The 24,033-nt window shown below is 35.0% G+C and overlaps 3 protein-coding genes and 1 pseudogene across 3 annotated transcripts; all 4 read left to right on the top strand.

The window, feature by feature from the left end:
• Positions 1-8,199: 8,199 nt before the first annotated feature.
• Positions 8,200-9,790, top strand: LOC116112514 (1-aminocyclopropane-1-carboxylate oxidase homolog 1-like). Its single transcript, XM_031398650.1, has 3 exons — positions 8,200-8,820; positions 8,904-9,225; positions 9,314-9,790. Exons 1-3 carry the CDS (start codon positions 8,267-8,269, stop codon positions 9,569-9,571), a joined length of 1,134 nt encoding a protein of 377 aa, XP_031254510.1. The 5' UTR covers positions 8,200-8,266; the 3' UTR covers positions 9,572-9,790.
• Positions 9,791-11,815: 2,025 nt separating this feature from the next.
• Positions 11,816-13,655, top strand: LOC116112657 (1-aminocyclopropane-1-carboxylate oxidase homolog 1-like). The gene is made up of 3 exons (XM_031398783.1): positions 11,816-12,403; positions 12,501-12,822; positions 13,015-13,655. Exons 1-3 carry the CDS (start codon positions 11,862-11,864, stop codon positions 13,273-13,275), a joined length of 1,125 nt encoding a protein of 374 aa, XP_031254643.1. The 5' UTR covers positions 11,816-11,861; the 3' UTR covers positions 13,276-13,655.
• A 1,867-nt stretch (positions 13,656-15,522) lies between these two features.
• On the top strand, positions 15,523-19,272 carry LOC116112538 (annotated as a pseudogene).
• Positions 19,273-20,097: 825 nt separating this feature from the next.
• LOC116112630 (1-aminocyclopropane-1-carboxylate oxidase homolog 1-like) lies at positions 20,098-22,084 on the top strand. Its single transcript, XM_031398750.1, has 3 exons — positions 20,098-20,748; positions 21,194-21,515; positions 21,672-22,084. Exons 1-3 carry the CDS (start codon positions 20,204-20,206, stop codon positions 21,927-21,929), a joined length of 1,125 nt encoding a protein of 374 aa, XP_031254610.1. The 5' UTR covers positions 20,098-20,203; the 3' UTR covers positions 21,930-22,084.
• Positions 22,085-24,033: the final 1,949 nt, after the last annotated feature.

Raw genomic sequence — 24,033 nt, 5'->3', positions numbered from 1 at the left:
GCAAGGAAGATTAAAGTAATCTTTTTACACTTAAAAACAAACGGTTTTTTTTCTAAAGTACATAATTTGTAGAGTTGTTTAATATACTTGGGGAATAATGCATTGCCTATATACATATATCCTACTTGTAATCATGTTCAAAACCCTTATATGCTTTTGTAGTTTTTGTTGGGGGTGTGTGTGTTTCTGTTGTAGAAGGAATTATTCCTTCATAATTAATCTTAAGAGTTACACATTGGCAGTAGAGTTTCAATGTGACAAAATAAGTTTTCTCATGCAGGTCTGGCCTGATGTTACTGATATGTACCAGATGACAAATATATTAAAACTGACATAATCTAACTGTAGAGAATTTTTTGTGATAATCCTTATAATTAAGTCAAAACTTAAGGATATCATTAACATTATTTACTTTTGTTGCCCCACATATTTTTTTAACTCAATAATGCAGTTGTGGTTGAAAAGCAAAGTTGGTTTATTTTATATTTGGTTTTGTTTGCAAAATAAGTGCCCATCGCATTCATGATCTTACAGAAGATCAAGCTTAGGATCTTAGACATTAGTTAAAGTCATTCAGATACTCACTCTACTTGAAAACTTTTAAGAAGTTAAATTAAAAATAAAATCTGGAGTCAGGAGGGACTAGTCCCTGTACTGTTCAATGACTTCATAACAATTAACAACAACAGTATACATTATTGAGTAAACAACATGCTCCCACCCAAGGTTTAGCTAAATAGCAAGTTTCCATCTTTAGTTTATAAATTCTGATTCCCTCCCTTAAATTAACACCGTTATTGATTTTTGGGTTTTGACACAATAAAGAGTGTTATTACCAAACTATCCTTAACAAATAAATTAATAAAGTACTTGTTAACCCCCAAATTAGTAGGATTAGGAAAATAATCATCTTACTTTCAAATTTATTGTAATAACATCTTCTTCTTCAACCTTCACATCATCCTATCTCCAATCACTTAGTCACTGTCACTACCACTGCCACTACCACCACCACATAGCCATTGCCGCCACCCAGGCATTGCCACCGCCACCACCTACCTACTATCACCAAATTGATTCTATAGGTTCTCCACAACACATGCATGCAAATTCTTCTTCTTCTCAGTGCGCTAGGGTTTTTAACTCTTTAGCTATAATACATTTACGATACAAAACACATAGCTCTAGAAATAATTAACCCTTCTCAATCTCTCTATTTCAGATTTAATACAATGTAAATGACCATGTTATCCTTTGATTGTTATATTAATGATTTTATGTTAATTTAAGGATGAGAATATAAAATTTATGAAACCAGGGGTGGAACTTGCCATTTCGCTAAACCTTGGTGGGAACATGTTGTGTACTCTACATTATTTAATGAAGCCCTGATAAAATAATAATCAAACAGAAGAATAATTTATTAATCTGTAGAAATCAGGAGCTGCAAACATTTTCAATAGCCTCCAGGTGTAGAAATAGAAATAATGGCAGTAGTAGATCAAGCACAGCAACAGATCTGTAATGATGTGACACCTGTTTTGTGCCTATGTGGAAGTCAATTTTTAAATACATTGGTCAAAGGTCGTTTCTCATAAAGGTAGGGACTTTGAAATTCCCAATTAGGGATTCTTGGTTAAACAAAATTGTAGCCTGTTTGATTTTTTTATTTTTCATTCTCGATGTTCTCTTTTGGTTAACAGAGAGAGAAAGTTTGTTACAACGATGATTGAGTTGGAGTTGTGCAGATCGTTGGATGAAATCAAACGGTGATGGTAAGGCTAGTTTGTTACAATGTGATGATTTATGGTATAGTAACCATGAACTTGAATATTAGCTAAAGATGAGAGGTAGGATTTGAAATTCTCCTATCATTGAAACATATACAAAGACTACTTTACAATCAAAGATAATATTAAAGATAATGAACAAACTCAAGTGGATAATACCACAAATATACAAAATTGTCTGAATTGCTAATTTTTTTATTTTATTTTTATGATCGAGGGTGTCCGGGCTAACTTACCCGCACCTCAATTAATTCTTCGAGACCTTGAAACTACTGACTGGGTAAGAGCTTCAGTGGCTACTCCTATTAGCAACTGAGGAAGAATTCCAACTCAAGACCTCTTAAGTAATACACCCAAGAGTTCATTTCAAATCGTTGGGTCACCTAGAGGTAGTTTTTTTTTGTGTTTTTTTGTGTTTTTTTTTTGTGACGAGGGGTGTCTAAGCTAGCTTGTGCACATTCAACTAATCCCCTGAGGCCCTGAAGTTGATAATCGGGTAAATCCCCTCATTGGTCATCCTTATTAGCAACTCAAGTGGATCGAACTCAAGACCTCTTGAGTAATATACCTAAGAGTCGTAGTTGACTGCTACACTACCCAGTGGTGATTACCTAAAGGTAGTTTGAATTGCTTATTCAGTCAATAAGTTCCTACCGCTGGGAAGGTCATAAAGTCACCACACTTTACCTCCAAAAGGGAAAAGCATTTTTTCCTATAACCCCAAAAGAACATGCCACCTCCCTCTTTTATTATTTTACTAATTTGTCCTTTATTTTATCATTTCATTACCCAATGGTGGACTCGGGATTTTTGCCCAGGGGGGGCCTCTGTGGCTCTGCCATTGTTTGTCAAACAACTAGTGAAAAACTAAAAAAAAATCAGTAAACCTTAAGCAAAGAAAATAATATAATATCAATAATCTGAAAGAAAATAATGCAATAACACAATACTTTACCACTTGAATAAATATATGAGAAGCAAAACCTTGAGCAAATTATGGTGAAAATAACATTCAATTCATGAGGAAACACGAGAAAATTTTTACGTGGAAAAACCTCTTCAATTAAAGAGAGCAAAATACCACGGGAATCTAACGATCCACTTAAATCTAATATAAGTAAAAGAGTTTACAATAATCACAATCCACAAAAAATGTTCTACACAAATTTCTTATTTCTCCTCTTTTTTTCTTTTAAATTTTTTTTTTTTATTATAATATAAATTTTCATGACTTTGATCAGATTTAACCTAAGCTAAAGTCAACTAAAGCTTAAATTAAGTCAATGTTGTCTTGACTTTTAATATGAATTAATAAAAAAAGGAGAAATTTTCTTAGTATAAACATAGATAATAACTCAAATTTTTTTAATAAATTTGAGCAGCTAAACAGTGACTTTTGAAATGTTGAAAATTGGTGGGTGAAAGGCGAAGAATAATGTTCAATAAAATATATTTAAAGTTTAATTTGGGAAAGCAAGAACATTCTTAAACACAAAACACAAAACAAACTCACAAGATTTATACCTTTTCTAATCAAATTATAATAAAAAACCTTAAAAAAATAAGCATGATTCAACAATTTCAACCTTAAAATAAACTAAATTGAAATGAGTAATACACATACCTAAAATTGAGAAAACATAAAACGAAGCTAATTGTCGCACCTTGATGAGTGAAAGTTTCAACAATTTTAATCTTCAAAAGTTTTAAGAACGAATAACATAAAGAAAGTGAAAGAGAGAATACAAATTTTTAGGGATAAAATCATAAAAAACAGATGGAGGTAGAAAAGAGTGGAAAAGAGTGGAGAGAGTTTTAAACTTTTAATATGATGTAGGCATAGAATATATATATTAATAGCAAGTTTTTTATGAGTCTGAATATATGTATAATATTTCTCATTTTTTTTTTTTTAAATTTGAAGATAGACTAGATATATATAATATATATTATATATATATTATATATATTATATAGAGAGAGAGAGGTGGGCAGGGACCAGTAGCTCATGGGCCCATGAGCAAAATAAGGACCCGGACGATCTTAGAATGGTCTATGGGCCTGGACAATTTCTTTCCCTCCCTAATCTTTTTTTATATTTTGGGGGTGAAACGAAATTTTATAGGGGGTTTTTAATATTTTGTAAGGGTAGATTAGTAAGTTTTTAAAAATTTAATTAATTTTAAAAAATAATAAATAAATAAATAAATTAATAGTTAATTTTAATTTTTAACATAAATTCACGTTTCACACATTCACGCTTCACAAATAAATAATTAAATAATTTTTTTAATTAAATTATTCGTTTTCATCGTCAACAGTATTTACATAATTCAAATCAGTATTCCTAAAGAGTTCGAATAGTTCGGGATCTTCAGGGTGCTGTTGTAGTCTTCTTTCTGCATGAGTCCAATCCCGTAAACACATTATCACTTCAATCATCTCATCGGTTAAAGAGCATCTTCTGTCTTCAATAATCCGACCACTCGTTGAAAATGTTGACTCGGATGCAATTGTAGAAACCGGCACAGATAAAATATCACGTGCCATTTGGGCTACAATAGGGAATCGACTTTCATGTTGGTTCCACCACTGAAGAATATCCATATCATGTTGCTCCTTCATCGTCATATAGGACAGGTCCACTTGTAGGTAATGATTCAGCTCATTTGGTCCATGTATGTATGAGCTGGAGCTGCTACTTCCGCCACGTTCTACATACGTCCACTTGCTCGATCCTTGACAGAGGGCTACATTGAGGTTCGGATCCTCTCTCCTGAACGTTCCACTTCCACTTCCACTGTACCTGTTCTCATATAAAAAAAAAAGGCTCTCCAATTTTTGTTTAAAGTTAGCCATATAAGATGTATAATCATGTCCTAAATGATGGCCTATCTCAATAATTATACAGTTAATTACGTGTAATTTAAACCTAGGATCTCGAACATGGCCTAATCCATATAAGAATGGAATATCTAACCAATATCTCTCATATTTTTCTTCCATCTTTGAAACAATTTCACTTAAAATGTTATTATATCTATATTGAGCAAAAGTTTTAGAAATTTGAAGTAAAATATCTAACACTAAATTAGTAGTTGGATAATAAATACTACTTAATGTATTAGTAGCATCATAAAAAATTTGAAGAAATGAATAAAAAAGTTCACAAACTGCCCAATCATCATAGCTGACAACTTCCTCTGGATGGTTCTTCCGGTTGACGAAATCTGTAATTTGTTTCGCAGTTGGCAAAACTTTTTCCAACATTAGGTAGGTGGAGTTCCAACGGATAGGCATGTCTGTACATAACTTCAAAGGTCGAACCGGTGGATCCTCTTGCCTACAATATTTGATGTACTCCTGCCATCTTTTATTGCTACCGCTAACGATAAATCCGATAGCTCTGCGTACCTTCTCCATCTTCAAATGTATAGCATCTAAACCTGCTTTAACTATCAAATTGATGACGTGGCAAGCACATCTCTGGTGAAAAAATTTGCCTTCACCACTCGGATCCAATTTCTTTTCAAATAAAGAGATTGCCGCGGTGTTAGCAGTTGCATTATCAAGCGTTAGCGCTACAACTCTATCAGTTAATAAATATTCTTGCAAAACTTCAAGAACAGTAAAATAAATAGTTTCAGCACTATGTTTTTCATATAATGGTTTAAAACCTATCAATTTTTGTTGTAAACCCCAATTATGATCTAAGAAATGTACTGTGACAGTTAAAAATCGGTTTTTGATCTACAAGCTCATATGTCTGATGTAAGTGCAATAGATATATTCCTAAAATTTTGAAATTCGTTTTTAAGTTTATTATTTATTTTGTTATAAAGTTTTAGTATATCTCTTCTACTTGTACTTTTACTAACAGCGGTATATGTTGGACAAAATGCAGTTTTAACCATATGAATAAAAAAAGGATTTTCAGATAAACAAATGGGAGAGTCCGTAGCAACTATATATCTTACTATTTCCTCTCGTGCAACATGTGCATTATATTGCCATGTTGAGAGAGTTGAGGATTGTGGATTAAAATTAAGTTGAGTTTGAATTTGTCTACCTGATCCGCTTGAAGATGAATCGGGCAACTGCATTATTTGGGGGTGCTTCTTCTCCACGTGTCGTCGCATCGTCGAAGTCCCCTTCTCAGCGCCTATAATGGTTCCACAAAAATTACATATCCCACACGATTATTCCCCCTCCCCATTTGTCTTTGGCCGTTTTGATTTGGTGAAGTATCGTCATACATCGATCACGACCCTCTTTGACAGTCGGGGGGGTTGGGCTATGCCTGTGCCCGTTGACTCGCAGCTCGCATGTGTTTGGCTACACCTCGTCCCGACCGAATGTGGTTGTGGAATTGCAGCTGCTTCCTCTGGAGGAAATTGTGAAAATGGATTGAAGCCTTCCATTTCTTCGTTGGATGGAACGTAAAATTGATTTGGGAAAGCCATTATAAATTTATAATAAAATAATAAATAATTAAAATGAAAAGAAATTAAATAATAATATGAAATTATGATGATATTGAAAAATAGAAAAAAATTTGAATAATATAAATAAATAATATGAATAAATTATAAATATAAATTGAATGAGAAATTGATTGGAGATTTGGAGTAGAGAGATTGAGAGAATGAGAGAATGAGAGATTGATTGGTGTGAAAAAAATGAAAGATTTTAGGGTTATTTATAGTATGAAATGAAAAAAAAAAAGTTTTAATTTATATTAAACTTATAATCGTTGGCTGTGACCGTTGCCAGCCAACGGTTATAAGTTTAAACATTACCGTTGGCTGCTGCAAGCCTGCAGCAGCCAACGGTTATTTTTAATTTTTTTTTTTTTTAATAAATTTTGTCAAATTTCTTTTAGCCCTCGTATTTTTGTTTATTTAAAATAACAGGGGGTTTTAGGTGATTTGACAGGGGTTATATTGAAAAAATAAAAAAAATTGGGCCCAGGCTGGGACCGGTCCCAGGCCCCGGCCTTGGAGAAGGCCCAATGGAGGGCCCGTGCCCTCCTCCTTAGGCCTGGTCCCGTTTTGGGACTAGGCCTCCTAGGACCGATCCTTCGGTCCTAGGACCGGATTTTGGGACTGGGCCAAAAGACCCACCTCTATATATATGTATTAATATAATTTTTTTATTTTTTTTTTTAAATGTGAGGGTAGGCCTGGTCCGGCCCTGTCACTACCCAGCCCTCTTTTAATTTCATAGTCGTAACTTATCCATAACCAGCTCAACTCTACATAGCCTACGGCCTACCCAACTCCTCTTTATTCAAGCCACCAGACAAGACTTATATTTTTATATTCCGCCGAGGTACCCTCGTTGTTTCCGCCTCCGGAATCACTGCCTTAGATACCGACGCCTGGAAAACCAAAGAAGCCGTCGAGACACACGCGTAGCACCACCTGAGTTCGAAGCAGGTTTTTTCCATTTTTCATATTGAGTTGGTTTAAATTAAACACGTCAAGATAAATTGAAAATATTTTGATTAAATAAAACTAGAAATTTTTTAAATAAACATAAGGAACTTAACCATAATCTTTCAAGCAACTCCCTGCATCTATTTAATAAATACTCATTTTATATTGCAATTAATGGAGGTGATGATGATCCTCAGACACTCTGTTGATTACGGTGGTCGTTGGTGGGAAATGTGTTGTATTGTATAGTATCGTTGAAACAGATTAGGGGCAAAATTGTCTTTCGACTCTTCATGGTCAGCCGTTGACTGCCTTGGAGTTTTGGGCTAAATTGATTGCATTATTATAAAAATATCTGGTGACAATTTGTACCCAGTACCCGCTTAACACTTTCCAAGTGGTGACTAAATACTTCTACTATGTTTTTTTATTTTTTTTATTTTATTGATCAGAATATTTGGTCAGTCTACGCACATGAAACCTTTGAATTATTTCCAATCACCCTGTTAACAATAAAAAAAACGATTTGAACTTATGACGTTTTAATTAATACACTTAAAAATTTATATTGTACCACTCAATTATCAAAAGATAGTTAAATATTTTTATTATCTTTGAGACTATTGATTCTCCCTAATTCATAAATTAATTTGATATTTATTTCTGTGGTTAAAAATTAAGATCAATGTGTATTCGAGCAATGCTGAGGTCTGTTAGATATCTGTTTGTGTGGAATTTTTTTTTTTTAGATTTGTATGTGCTTTTAAAATGTTGAAAAGGTCCGTCACATTAGAATTTTATTGATAAAAAACAGTACTTTGGAATTTAGTAACATGTAAGGGCTTGCTTTACTTTGCTATATAGTATATACTTTCTATTTGGGTATGATTAATCCTAATCACATGAGTTGTCTTTTAATATACAGAAACAAATTGCTTTCTTCGATAATCAGGCAGCACGTAAAGGATTTACTTAATTACCCTGAACTCTCCCATTCACATCTCACATTCGGAGACGAAAAACGAAAAGAAAAATACGATGGTCACCAGTCTGAAAAGCTCTGGTGATAGTGATACTCATGCACAAACTGGATCCAGCTACAACCGCAAAGATGAATTGAAGGCATTTGATGACACAAAAGCAGGTGTAAAGGGACTTGTTGATGCCGGGCTGACTAAGATTCCAAAGATATTCATACATGACAACCTTAAGCTCGGTAAATCAGGGTCTGCAGAGTCCAATGTTACTATCCCAGTTATAGATTTAGCTGGCGTCAGGAAAGAGGCAAATTTACACTCCGAGATAGTTAACCAAGTTAAAAATGCTTGCCAGAAATGGGGATTCTTTCAGGTTATCAATCATGGCATTCCAGTAAGCATGCTGAATAAAATGATTGATGGGATACGTAGATTTCATGAGCAAGATACTGAAGAGAAAAAAAAGTTTTATAACCGTGATTACCAAACTAGCAAGGTGCTATATAATTCCAATTTTGATTTGTACGTAGCACCAGCTGCTAATTGGAGGGATTCTTTGAGTTGTGTTATGGCTCCTAATCCACCAGATCCTGAAGAATTGCCTGAAGTATGCAGGTATATAATAACACCACAATGTTCCTTCGTGATGCATATTTTTTGTCTCCATGCGGCTGACCTTTTATGCTTTTAATATGCAGAGATATAATCTTTGATTATACGAGAATGGCTAAGGAACTAGCACTTACTCTATTTGAATTGATAGCTGAAGCTCTTGGTCTCAGTCCAAATCACCTGAAAGACATGAGTTGTGTAGAGGGACTCTTCTGTGTGTGCCATTACTACCCGGCATGCCCTGAACCAGAATCAACCATGGGCACTAGCAACCATGCTGATAGTAGCTTCCTCACTTTGCTTCTCCAAGATCATATTGGTGGCCTCCAAATTCTCCACGAAAATCAATGGGTCGATGTTACTCCAATTCCTGGAGGTCTAGTCGTAAATTTGGGAGACATGTTACAGGCAAGTTAATTTTCGTACTAGATTTTGAAATGCAGTTTATTTCTGATTCATCGATTTCATACAAGTTTTTGTGTCTCTGTGCATGCAGCTAATCTCCAATGACAAGTTTAAAAGCGTGAATCACAGAGTGCTTGCAAAAAATGTTGGTCCAAGAATTTCAGTGGCATGTTTCTTCAGACCGCAATTTCAAACAGAGAATTCTTCAAGGCTGTACGGTCCAATCAATGAGTTGCTATCAGAAGAAAACCCGGTAATATATAGGGAAACCACCACAAAAGAATTCATGACGCACAGTTTCTCAATAGGGCTTGACGGCACCTCTGCTTTGGATTATTTTAAGCTATGAAGTAATTGGTTGGAGATTTGATGAATATTGGCATTGCCAGGCTCTTCAATAATTGGAAAACAGTTTCCGCTGGCTTTATGCATCGTGCATAGACTTGTAACATTAATGAATTGGGTCAGATTTTGTGTTGGCAATTCTACATGTCATAATATGCCGGCAAATTTTATGAAAACAAGCTTTGGTATGGTATAGCTTAAAATATTGCGATGACGACGCATGACAGCAAACTCACAATTTAATATTAAAACTTGTGTTGTCAAACTATAAAAAAATAAAACTATAAATTTACTAGTTTTACGTTTAGTTTTATTTTTTTAATGTTTTGGCATAAACTTAGACAATCCACTTAAGCTACCAATGAGCTGGCTGAAAGAAATATTCAACTAAATTATTACTAAATATAACCTTAACTCGAGGTCGAGGAATCACCTTATCGGAAGAATAAATATTTAATTAAATATAAACTTAAATAATTACGTTACCTACCTCCCAGTCATACTCATACCCACGAGGAAAGAATACCAAGAAATATTATTCTACATTATCGTAAAGATATTACGTAAAGGAGGTCGATATTCAGTGAAACTTTTGGCCTTAGAAAAAGTTCATATTTAGTAAAAAAAATGGAAAATATAGTGTAAAAGCAGAATAAACGATAATAAAATTTATTCATTGCCTTCTCAAACATTTATTATTATTTTTTTCACGTCACATGTTTAGCTGTTTGTGTGTTGTATATTTCAAGTAGTTTTTTTTTTTTTTTTGACATGGGATACATCTCAACTAATCCCTCGGGACCTTGAAACTATCAACTGAGTAAGAGCTCCAGCGACTACTCCTATTAGCAATTGATGATGAATTTGAACTTAGTACCTCTTGAGTAATATACCAAAAAATTCTTATCTAACCACTCGACTACTCAAAAATAGTTAGTATGTGTCTATTCCTAATTAATCTGCCTTCATGCACCTCAATTCCTTAGCCAAAGTGCCAAATTTCCTCTAATTTTTTAGTAAGGGTAGAATCATTTTATACTTGTTTATAACTTTATATTAATAATTCTATAAGTATAAAGTTGGGATCTCAAACCCTATATTAGTTGATTCAATAATATCTCTTTCATTATATGATGACAGGAAAAGTGAATTGACCAGTGAAATAAACTACCACATGGTTAAGCCCAACTTTATATATATATACACACACAAAAAATTGTATTACTTTTAGCAATAATAAAATAAAATAAATTTAAAATTTTAACTTAAAATGTTAATCTATTTTTTAACCATTGATTTCTTGTATTTTAATAGTTGTGATAGGGAAGTTGAAGACAATTAACATTAGTAAACTTAATTTAAAAGAGTATTCTTAATTTGACATATATTATTCAATAATTGAAGGGATAAAAAATATAATGTCAACGTATTCTCCAAAGCAAGAAAAAGAGATAAGGATCGATGATGATCTATCTGATTGGTTTAAAATAATTTTAAGTTCAGTGGAGTGCCTTGTGAAACCAAAAAAAATTGTTTATTTTGGGAAAGAATTCTTTAAAAACAATCTTATTAATTATTGGAGTGCCTTGTGAAACCAAACAGGCTAAACAATCTGATTGCGTCTGAAATCCGAAAAGGAAAAATAAAGAAATTAATTATGGTTAGGAAGAAGAAGAGATGGTGGTCATGGATGACGGTGAACATGTATATATGCTCTGGAAAGCTATCTGAGAAAAAGTAGAAACATATCTGATTACAGCAACAAATTTAGTGTTCCCACCAATATAAAACAAAAGCTGCACTGTATTCTTGTTACTTATAGCAACCTGGAAATGAACTCACGCCCAGACAAAACAAAACTGTCTTGCTGTAACAAGAAATAGTGAGCTCATGACAAGGATTAAGGAAACTAGCTCGCTATATCCTACAAATTAATGAGCAGGATTTTATTCCCCTGGAGCTTTAATTAGAAGATAATTTCGTGTACACTAGATAATCATAATAAATGAGGCAGCAGAATTCCTAAAAACAATATTCTTAATTTGTGGGAAGGTTAGAAAATTTAATTACTTGCTGAAATGGACCTGTAGGTAGTTTTATAGACTTTAATTTAATCCCACACGTTGATTAAAGATAGTGTAAACGTCAAAGGGAATCGGACAGTTGGGCTGCATGCTTTCTTGTTCTTTTTCTTAAATATATGTTATATTCTATTTGATACATTGAAAAAATTTCTTATATCTTCTAGCACAGCAGAAGAGTCATATACAACGTCCATTTGCATAAGAAAGAAAATGGAGATCACCAACTCAAGCAAAATTCAGGCAGAAGGCGGTTCCACATATGACCGAATAAGTGAATTAAAGGCTTTTGATGACTCAAAAACGGGTGTGAAAGGACTTGTAGACTCCGGAGCTGCAAAAGTTCCACGGATTTTCATTGATGAGCAATATGAGCCCGGTGACAAATCAGGTTCTGGAGGCTGCAAGTTTACAATTCCTATCATTGATTTTCAAGGCATTGATAAAGATCCAAGCCTACGCTGTGAAATAGTTGGCAAAGTTGGAAATGCTTGTGAGAAGTGGGGATTCTTACAGGTGATCAATCATGGAATTCCATTAAACATATTGGAGGAAATGATTGATGGCATACGCAGATTTCATGAGCAAGATACTGAGGTAAAGAAAGAGTTGTATTCTCGTGATGAAACAAGAGCGGCGGTGTATCATAGCAATTTTGATTTATATCGAGCACCGGTAGCTAATTGGAGAGATACATTATCTTGTCGTATGGTTCCCCTCCCAGCTAATTCTGATGAATTGCCTACAGTGTGCAGGTATGCAATAACACCAATATTGGTCTATTTTAATCTGAAACTTAATTTTATCCTTTCAAAAGACCTGAATATTATTGCATGTTTGACCAACTTGCAGAGATATACTGATCGACTACTGTGATGAAATAAGGAAGGTTGGGGTGACAGTGTTTGGACTGATCTCGGAAGCTCTTGGTCTGAATTCCAACCACTTGAAAGAAATGGGTTGCGCAGGAGGACTAAATTTTGTCGGTCATTACTACCCAGCATGCCCAGAACCAGAGTTAACCTTAGGCCTTAGCAAGCATACTGATAGTGCCTTCATCACCGTTCTTTTGCAAGACCAAACGGGTGGCCTTCAAGTCCTCCATCAAGATCAATGGGTTGATGTTAACCCAGTTCCTGGAGCTCTAATTGTAAACATCGGAGATATGTTACAGGCAAGTCAACGTACTTACAAATAAACATGCTTTATTTATTGATCTCTTATTTTAGAGCTGTCGGCTGGAATGTTATATGATCTTAACAGTAATTAGATTCTCATTGTTAATCACCTAAACCTACTAGGTAAATCTAGGTTGTATCAAAAAATAAATAAGGTGTGATTGGTTTTAACTTCTGTCTTCCTACAGCTGATATCCAATGACAAATTCAAAAGCGTCTATCATAGAGTGCTGGCGAAAAACGTAGGCCCAAGAATCTCGGTAGCATGTGTCTTCAGAGCACAAGGGAAGCATTCTAGATTGTACGGTCCAATAAAAGAGCTGCTTTCGGAAGAGAATCCCCCAGTTTACAGGGAAACAACTGAAAACGATTATTTAAAAATTAAATTCATGCATCCAAAACCAGAAGGATTTAATGGAACCTCTGCACTGGAACATTTTAAGCTGTGAAGTTACTTTGGATTTGGAAGAGGGGGTCAACCTGCCGCTTCTACTGTAATAGCGTCAAAAAGTTTTAATTTTCAGTCACTTCTTGATAAATCTATATTATACTTATTCTACAGACATAAGAGATAGGGCATCACCAGATATCTGAGTACAAAGTCCTGGAGTACAAATGCTCTGCGAGAAGAATGTAATGGTGAAACACAAAAGAACCATAGAGAGTTCACAGAAAACTTTGTCACAAAAAAACCATAGAGGGATTTTGGCATCTTTGCGAACCCACGCCATTTCCATTCTCTTCCCGACTCACCACTCACCAAAACTCTTCAAACCTTGCTCCCGCCAAGCTTTTTCACCACAGATGAAGTCCCATGCTCGAGACTCTATGGACCTATACAGGAATTGCTATCTGAAGAGAATCCTCCAAAGTACAGGGAAACCACAGTGAGAGACTATGTTATTTACTTCAGGAAAAAAGGCCTCTTGATGGTACTTCTGCGCTGCTTCATTACAGGCTATGAACTTGGCAATGAAGATTTAAAAGAATATCCATAATCATCGTTAAGTTCAGCTATTGGTTTTGTCAATCATTGTAAAATACTGCCTTACCAAAGTACTTAAGGTTAAGGGAGTGATCTGCAATAGTAGTTTGCGGTTGGAATAACGAATTCCCTTTGGTCTAGTGACTGTTATTCCACGACACGAGAAAGATCAATGTTGAGTTTCTGGGTCCTCCTCAGGGCCTCTTTTTGAAGCCCATTCTATTCCTGGCTGATGCCCTACGGGCTAAGGCTCAATTTTCATGGGTCAAGTGGTGATTAGGTCTCTATTAACTGAGTTTTGAGTCATTGAGACTGACCTTACGGAGCTTTTACTCATCAAAATTAAAATTTTGATAATATAAATGCCAAGCACTTTACTTGAATGTCTTTTATATGCTTTGCAAAAAATTCAAAGAGTAAACGACTTTTTCCCACTCAACTAATGACTTAATGACACTTCCACCCATAAACTTTTAAAATATCACTTTATTATCTAAATTTATATTCCATTTCCGATTTTGGCATCATTGCGACCCCACATCATCACCATTTTTTTCCTCAATTATCACTTATGAAAACCCTTCAAACCATACTACCGCCGAACCAATAAATCGTTGGTAATCGAGCAATTGAGGTTTTCATAGCCGCCTCTCCCAAATCAAATTCCAATCAATCACAACCACCAAAATCTAACCTCCACTAGGGGCGGATGCAATAAGTTTAAAATATATATATGTACAATTTCTGGATTTTGGTCCACCCTAACAGAAATATTAATAGACAAAAATATTAATGTTCATTTATTTTGGTTTACCCTAACAGAAATTTCTGGATCCGCCCTTGCCATCTAACACCTAAGGACTCATCGGCCTCCCCTCTTCAAAAGCCTAAACAGTCTGGGTTGAGTTTGCTCTTGTCGTTGGAATATAAATTTGGATAATAAAGTTGTGTTTTTGTAGGTTTCTTGTATATGAAGCTGAATTTGGGCTGGGGAAGCCAAAATGGGTGGCTTGTGGTAGTTTGCCTTACAGGAATTTAGTTGTTTTAATGGACACCAAATGTGGAGATGGAATAGAGGCATGGGTTCACTTGACAGAGGAAGACATGGCCAAATTTGAAGTGACCATGACTTGCTTTCTTATCTTTCCCCCACCTCAAGCCGCTAAATATATTCCCATCCAAATACACAACTATAATGCATATATATATAGATATATATATTTGTACTTATTTGATATTTGTTATTTTATATATCTGCTTCCAGTTTTCTTTGATGATGTACTCTTCCAACACTTTGATCGTATTTGTGTACTTTACTAAAGCCTAAGTTATGTTCAATATGGGATGGGTCTGAGAGAGCATTCAATAATCAGGCCACCCTTCAGCTCAGAGCAAACATGTAAAATGTTATTCATTACAATCTACATTATCAATTCTTGCAAAGCTGAAGGATACATAGAACACTTCACAGTAATATATATATATATATCCTTCAGCTCAGAGCAAACATGTAAAATGTTATTCATTACATTCTACATTATCAATTCTTGCAAAGCTGAAGGATGCATAGAACACTTCAGAGTATATATATATATATATTATCTTTATTCGTTTTAAAATGATGTGCCATAAATCTCAATTTCTAATATGTGAGACATTTTTCCTAATTGGGTATGTCTATTATTAAAAGGTTATGTATCTTGAAAAGACCATGTACCTTCAAAAGATCATGTACCTTCAAAAGGTTGTCCATATCTTAAAGGGTTTTCCAAAAGGTACCTTTGTTGTAAATTTGAGTCTACCTAATCAAGATTAAGAAACTAATCAACCAAGCATAGATCAAAACACGAAAGAACAACACACAATCTTTTACCATGGTTCACTTGTTCAAGATTGAACAAGCTACGTCAACGTTGAGCTCCAAAATATTGAGGCTCACTGCACTATTATTACTATCACCGAATTACAGATTACACTCTCAATCTTGCACTCAAACTCTCACTTGCAAGAATCACAATCGCTCCACTCTTGCTACCGTAAATCTATAATCCTAAAGAGAAATCTAACCCTGATTCTCTACCTATAAAAGAAACACAACTTTTTGGGTGGATCTACAACCGATTTACACAAGAGAACAGTGATTGACAAAGAACCCTAGCAGAGGACTTTCTTATCGTGATTTCAATCGAAGTGAACTGTGCAAATTGGGAAAGCTTCGGCTTTTATATGGTTGACCACCAGAGGAGTCCTCAACCGTTGGATTACTTAGAGATCACTGGCTAGGAATGCAAGGGAGATTACTTGAAATGGCAGTGCATCAATAAAGCCCAAATTGGCACAGTTTGAAGGCTTCACACATTAACAACCTTCTCTTTAAAAGGTACCAACAATCGTATATAAGAAGTAAGATTTTCCGTAAAAGTGCACTAAAAAGAAGACTAAAAATCTAGTATAATCAAAACTCTCTCTACTCTGCTTTTATTTTGTGCATAACACAAATAGGTTCTTCATTGTATCTTAAAGAAATTTGCTGATCCTATTTTGCACTATAAAGGGGCGAAATTTTCTTTACTAAAGTGGCATTGATACACGTCTTGAAGTTGTTAATCAATATCCTGGTTCTAACATAATATAGATGATGAAATTTATTATGAATTATAGGAATAAAATTAACTTGTTTCTCATCAAATATAATAGTAGTTTAAAATTGAACACATGTTGAATTGCATTGAGAGAGCCCTATTTAGCATAAGGGTTAATGTTTAGATCATAAAAATAAGTATTTGGTTCATAGGTTTGTGTGTGTGAATAATATTATATTCACAACCTTTTTAAACAAATTTTTTCTAACAAACTTATGTGGCAAAAAATATTGGGTGAAAGTTTATTTTAAATTTTAAATTTGTTAGAGAAAATTTGTATAAAAATGTTGTATATATATATGCCCTCAATTTGTATAGTAATTTAATTAATACAAGAGTTAGTATAAGATTTATTCTTTTTTTGCCGTTATATTAGGTAAGCAAAAATGCCACGACTTTTGCTTTGTCTCAAAGTAGGCTTGTAGTTTCGAAGTGGGCAACAATAGTTGTATATATATATAACTGTGTTTAGTATATTTTCTGAAAACATTTTCTGAAAATATTTAGATTATTTTTTAATCCTCTATATTTATTAATTTAGCTAAATATTTCACACAATAAAAGTTTATAAATTAACAAAAACACTCATATCCATCCAACCGACTGTTGGCAGCCGAACGGTGGCTGGCAATCGTCAGAATAGCGTGTGATCGGCTAGATCTAGTCGATTGTACACCGATCTAATATTTTTTGACAAGATCCATCGTGTATTTGGCCGAAAACAGTCAGAATATGGCTATCGTTTTTTGGCCGTTGTCAACAGCTAGATCTCTGACCAGATTCAACCAATCGTGCATCGTTCCGATGCCCATGACCAACAGTTACTTGAATAGATAGGTGTGTTTTTGTTAATTTAAAATTTTACTGTGAAAGTAATTGTTAGAAATGAACTACGATCGAGCAAGTGAATTAAAAGCTTTTGATGACACGAAAGCTGGTGTTAAAGGACTTGTTAACGCTGGAATCGATAAAATTCCCCAAATATTTTATCATCCGCACGACAACTTTAATGGTAATTCTAAGGTTTCTGGTGACGATCAGTTTAGTTTTCCTATAACAGATCTTGAAGGACTTGATAAAGATCCAATTCTACGGAAGAGGATTGTTGAAAGAGTCCGAAATGCATCGGAGGAGTGGGGATTCTTTCAGGTGATCAATCATGGGATTCCAGGGAGCGCTCTTAAAGAGATGATGGATGGCATACGCAAGTTTCATGAACAAGATACTGAGGTGAAAAAAGAATACTACACTCGTGATATGACCAAAAGGGTTGTCTATAATAGCAATTTTGATTTGTATTCTGGACCATGAACTAATTGGAGAGATACGATGTCTTGTATCATGGCTCCTCATCCTCCCACCCCAGAAGAGCTGCCAGTTGCTTGCAGGTTTTGTGATTTAATTGCAATTTATAATTAAGTTGTTATCTGGTTTCTTTCATGTCATGTGTCTAATATGGCATTTGTCACTTCCGATGCAAATTTGCAGAGATATAATGATGGAGTACTCGAAGCATGTAATGAAATTGGGATATTTATTGTTGGAGTTACTGTCTGAGGCTCTTGGGCTGAACCCAGATCACCTGAAAGAGATGGGTTGTGCTGAAGGGCTTGTATTTTATTGCCACTACTATCCGGCCTGCCCGCAGCCAGAATTAACGATGGGCACAACTAAGCACGCGGACAATGCCTTCCTTACTGTGCTTATGCAAGACCATATTGGTGGCCTCCAAGTTCTTCATCAAAATCACTGGATTGATGTTCCCCCCAATCCCGAGGCTTTAGTGGTTAACATTGGAGATCTTCTACAGGCAAGTCTTTAGTTCTCAGTTTTTCCAGATATATATTCTCTCATATCTTTCATAGTACAGGAAGATCATGAATTGTTGAACTATTAATTCCGAAGTGAAATTGATGTGGTTACCTTTTTGTTTGATTTGGCAGCTTATAACAAATTCATAAGCGTTGAGCATAGAGTGGTGGCAAAGACCAAGATTATCAATGTCAAGCTTTTTCAGCACAGATGAAATCCCATGCTCGAGACTCTATGGACCTATACAGGAATTGTTATCGGAAGAGAATCCTCCAAAGTACCACTGGTTCATAAGAATCATAACTATACATTTATCAATCTTTGTGAATTTTCTTCATCTGAAATATCTTGAGACAATTTATTTGTTATTATTTATGGCTTTATGCTATACATTTATCAATATCGTCCTTATATTTATTTTTCCATATTAGTTCAGAAAGGAAAACCAAATGTTAGTTGAGAAAGATGGACCAATACAATACTGGCAACTTCCATTTCCCAATACTTACCCTGTTACCCAAACATCGAATTCAGTGTATGGGTATGGGTTCTTTCTTTTCTTTTGCTTTTATAATTAATTTCTACATTACATCCCATGACTCTTTTTATGTACATCAAGTTTGAAATTTGGAAACTTCCTTGTATGTTATGATAATCAGCAACAAAATCTTATGATAGTTAGACACAAACTGAAATTGGAAGATTGTTCGATGATTTTCTTTCATATTTCTTCGGAGATTGTCCCTGTTTGAGTTGAGTTTTCTCTCATTTTGTCTTTATTCAAACAACTAGATCTAAAATCAAAACTTATGAAATTATTTTAATATATAGTTTGGATTAAAAAAAAAAAAATTAAAGGACAAGCTTCTAACTACTAAAGTGTTGATAGCCCTAATATAATATAAAAATGAATGCACATGGATCTCACCATTAAGAATTTAAATAACAAACAAGACAAGCTAACATACGGACTTTTTATCTGCAAGTCACCTCTTCTCACCAGCTAGTCCTCCCGATTTCTCTATAAAATCCCATCTACTAAAACAAGTCTTGCTTAATTTTAACTGATTCAGAAATACTTTAGTTTAGGTTTTTTCTATTTTGTTTATATATATGTTTATAAATATGATTAAAAAAAAAAAAAGCATACACTTACCTAGATTTACTTTCATCTATACAAAAGTGACTTTATTTATTTTTTTTTATTTTTATTTTACTAAATTTCCAAAGTAATTCATAAAAAGAAAATGTTAGTAAATAGTTTTAAATAACTTATAATTGCTTCTGAAATGAGTATTATTTTATTCTTCAAATAACTTGTGCAAGTCTACATCTACATGAACCCAAATCAGACATCTTATATATATATAAGATTTTTTAAGTATAAATTATCTCTTTAGAGTATTCATAATATATTTTATTAGTTTATTGCCATTTGAAGTGGTCCAAATTTAATTTACCCACTTCACCATCACATCATTGCTTCAATTATGGGCTAATGTCTTTCAATTTCTTAATTTTTAGGCTGAAAAAACAAGTAAATTTCATTGATTTGGAAAGATTACTTAACATAAAACACATCTATTTTCATTGAAAAATATTATATACTCTTAGAGTTATATTTAAAAAAAAAAAATTAAAAATACCAAAAACTTCTCTATATTAGTATCAAAAACCCATAATAGGGTTATTTAATAATTTTCAATAATAGTGGATTATCAGAATTTTTCTTTTGGATTCATGACATCATTGCTCGAGTGGCAGCTCATGACGCTGACACCTGAACGATAAATCTGATTTTAGTCTTTGGCATTACCGCATTAGTCAAAAAACGCTATCACTCATCCGTTCTCATCCTCTCTCTTTACAATTACTTCTCTCAATAGTTAACTTCAAGACTCAGAATCGTAGGTCCTTACTCCTTACACACGAGCGAAAATGGTGACCACCATTGCTGATGAAGCTCAGGTGACAATTGAAACCAACTACGATCGAGCAAGTGAGTTAAAAGCTTTCGATGACTCAAAAGTTGGTGTTAAAGGACTCGTTGATGCTGGAATTGTCAAGATTCCGAGGATATTCTATAACCCGCCCGATAACTTCGCCAAGACAACTCAGGTTTCTAATGACACTGAATATAAGTTTCCAATTATTGATCTGGAAAGACTTGATAAAGATCCCATTCACCGCAAGGAGATTGTTGAAAGAGTTCGAAATGCTTCGGAGACGTTGGGGTTCTTTCAAGTTATCAATCATGGGATTCCAGAGAGCGTTCTGGAGGAGATGAAGGATGGGGCTCGCAGGTTTTTTGAGCAAGATTCTGAGGTGAAAAAACAATTTTACTCGCGTGATTATACCAGAAAGGTTATCTACAATAGCAATTTTGACTTATATACTGGACCAGCAACGAACTGGCGGGATACGATTGCTTGTTACATGGCTCCTCATCCTCCCCAGGCTGAAGAGTTACCAGCTGCTTGCAGGTATGTTATTTGTAATTTATACTTAGCTATTTACAGATTTTTTTACTCTTTAAGGGAAATTTATAGAACAAACAATTGAACCTTGATGAATTATTGGAAATTAAGCTGTCTTAACCAGGCTAAAGTCTGGCTGGGAAAAGTTTTAATTATCATTGGTGTTCTTTGGTGTTGATCTGAGTGTCAATTTTTTTTTTATCGGTACAGAACAAAAAACTTTTATTAATCCTTGATTAATTAGTACACGTTTTCTGTACAAATTTATATGCTAATTAATTGCTACAATAATCTTATTTTGTTTACAAATCTCAAAAACCAGTGACTTAAAACATGATTTATCTTTGTACCGATTAGAATGGAGAAATAATACTACATAAAAGGATTATTTCAAGTACATAACACTAATTTGTCACTGTATGGACTTTAATGACCTGTTACCATCTTGCAGAGATATACTTATGGAGTACTCGAAGCAAGTAATGGGACTTGGCTATGTATTGTTCGAATTATTATCAGAGGCTCTTGGTTTGAAAACAAGTCACCTGAAAGACATGAATTGTGCTGAGGGGCTTTCATTACTTTGCCATTACTATCCGGCATGCCCACAGCCAGAATTAACCATCGGCACACCCAAGCACGCGGACAATGACTTTTTCACTGTACTTCTACAAGACCATATGGGTGGCCTCCAAGTTCTTCATCAAAATCAGTGGATTGACGTGCCCCCGACTCCTGGTGCTCTTGTGGTTAACATCGGAGATCTTCTGCAGGCATGTTGTTAATTTTCACCATTCATATATTTAACATCGTTTGGAAAGAATTTGATCATCTTTTCAAATTTGGCCTGGTGCAGTATAGCTATTTCAACAAATAATTTTTAATTTACGGTTATTAGCTATGGCTATGTTTTTCTCTGGTTTTTGCAGCTTATATCAAATGACAAATTCATAAGCGCGGAGCATAGAGTACTGGCGAACCGGATAGGACCAAGAGTATCAGTGGCAAGCTTTTTCAGCACAGATCTTCAGTCACATTGCTCATCAAGAGTTTATGGACCAATACCGGAGCTGTTATCAGAAGAGAATCCTCCTAAGTACAGGGAAACCACAATCAAAGACTACGTTACCTACTTCAAAGAAAAAGGCCTCGATGGGATTTCTGCGCTGCTTCACTTCAGGCTGTGAATTTGGCAAGGAAGATGAAATTAATATTTGTACGCCTTAAACAAATAGTTTTTTTCTGAAGTATATAATTTGCCACTTCTGTGGAGTTGTTTAATATACTTGGGGAATAATGCATTGCCTAAATAAATATATCCTACTCGTAATCATGTTCAAAACTCTATATGCTTTTGTAGTTTTTGCTGGGTGTGTTTCTGTTGTAGAAAGGATTATTTCTTCATAAAACAGATGATAATTAATCTTAAGAATTACACATTGGCAGTAGAGTTTCAATGTGACAAAATAAGTTTTCTCATTCAAGTCTGGCCTAATGTTACTGTTATATATACATCGATGCAAAAAATACACCAACTAGAACGATCTGATCAACTTTGTCGGGACTGGAACTAATGTGTGCGTGATTACGGATAACCAACAGTGAATAAACAATGAAATGCAGTAAGGAAAATAACAAAGAGATTTTTAAAGTGCTTCGGCGAGATAAACTCTTGAGCCTACATCCATTGTTCTTAGTATTTGCTGTGAGAGCTTACAATGATAATCCTAATCACATTTGCTAACCCCTTTCTCATCGTTGGAAGGGGTTTATATACAGAGTTTGTACAAAGGAAAGAGCGAAAATAAAGGGATTATAAACAAGTTTGAAATGCAACTCCGATATTCTCGCTATTGGGCGCTGTGATTGCACAAAGATTGTTGTCGATCTGATCCTTCCCGAGACATCTGGGATCTGAAGTTATTTGTGAATTGGTTGAACAACTGTAAGGATTGGTTACGACTAGCTTGTGCTAGGTTGAGCCATAACTCGATGAGCTTATACTGGGTTGGACAATCGATAGAGTTGAGCTAGTTCTGGATCGTGCTTATAATCTCGCAATACTCCGAGCTTGGTGGAAAAATCACACACAACATCTGCCCCCTAGTGTTTGGTGCTCATTTCGAGCTTCGAAGACTATTGCTTGATTTGATATTAAGCTTGACATTCATCGGTAGGGCAATGGATATAGATTCGGTCGAGCTTCGAGAGTCGGTCTCATGCCCTGTTGACGTACTCCATACTTGACCTTTCCTCTTTTGTGACATTCTTGACAAACTCAGAATTTGAAAAGAAAGGGTACTTTTGTAAATTCCAAATGGTCATGTCGCATTAAATGTGGCAGCCTTTGGCAATTATGTTTTGTTGCACGTGAGAGATTACAGTTGTCCACGCGTGAAGTTGAGGCGACGTGCAACAACGGTTATGATTATGGTAGTCTGATGGCTGATCGCCCCTCGTGGATGATTGACACGTGGCCACGTCCAAGGGCTGAGATTGCTAGATGAATGGAGAGTCGATATTCACTATAGATCGACAACTACGATCAAACCTTGCCTTTTCGTCTTCCATGCAAACCACTATAAAAGCAGGCAAACTCGTCAAAAAGCTTACACACCTTGCTAAAATTCTCAAACGTTCTTGCTTACTCCGTCGCTGCATCTTCATCTTCATAGTGCTTTTCCGACAAGTTCATCCTCTCTTTTTACTCCAGTAAGGTTTCTTTTCCCTTCCTTTACTTGTTTTCTTGAGTTTTGCAGTTGTGGGTGGTCATTGTCGTGGCCACATTGAGTCTTTTACGGCTTTTTTAGGGTTCTTGAGTGTGTCTTTGGCAATCTTCAGTTTAAGGAGCGTTTATCAAGACGGTCGTCAGAATCTCTGGTACATCGCGTGTGTTTGTTGTCCGATGCGAGCTATCTTGGGTGCCTAAACTGAAAGCAACGTGTGGATAGGTGGTCGAGTTTTTCGAGCTCTGACACATTTTCGCTTTTATTTTAGGTACCTAAAGGAGAGCTATAGTCATATCTTCGTCAAGCAGCGATACAATTGATCACATGTTCAATTCCCCTGTGGGCTCAACAGTCCTTGGGGGCATAATCTCTGAGGTTTTCGAGGAGGTCGTCGCACGGAGCTCGGACCTTGATGCGGTGGGCTCGTCTGATCATGCTTCTGTGGAAGTCGCTCAGTTAAGGAGATCTCCAGTTCACAGGCTATGGAAGGAACCGCAATCCTCTATCAATGCCGAGGATATTAGGCACATAAATGAGACTTATGCACCTCAACTCAACTTAA

Source organism: Pistacia vera, unplaced genomic scaffold (assembly GCF_008641045.1).
Source record: "Pistacia vera cultivar Batoury unplaced genomic scaffold, PisVer_v2 Contig1200, whole genome shotgun sequence".
NCBI lineage: Eukaryota > Viridiplantae > Streptophyta > Magnoliopsida > Sapindales > Anacardiaceae > Pistacia > Pistacia vera.
Note: the sequence above shows the minus strand (reverse complement) of the source record. Positions and strands in the feature narration are given on the sequence as shown.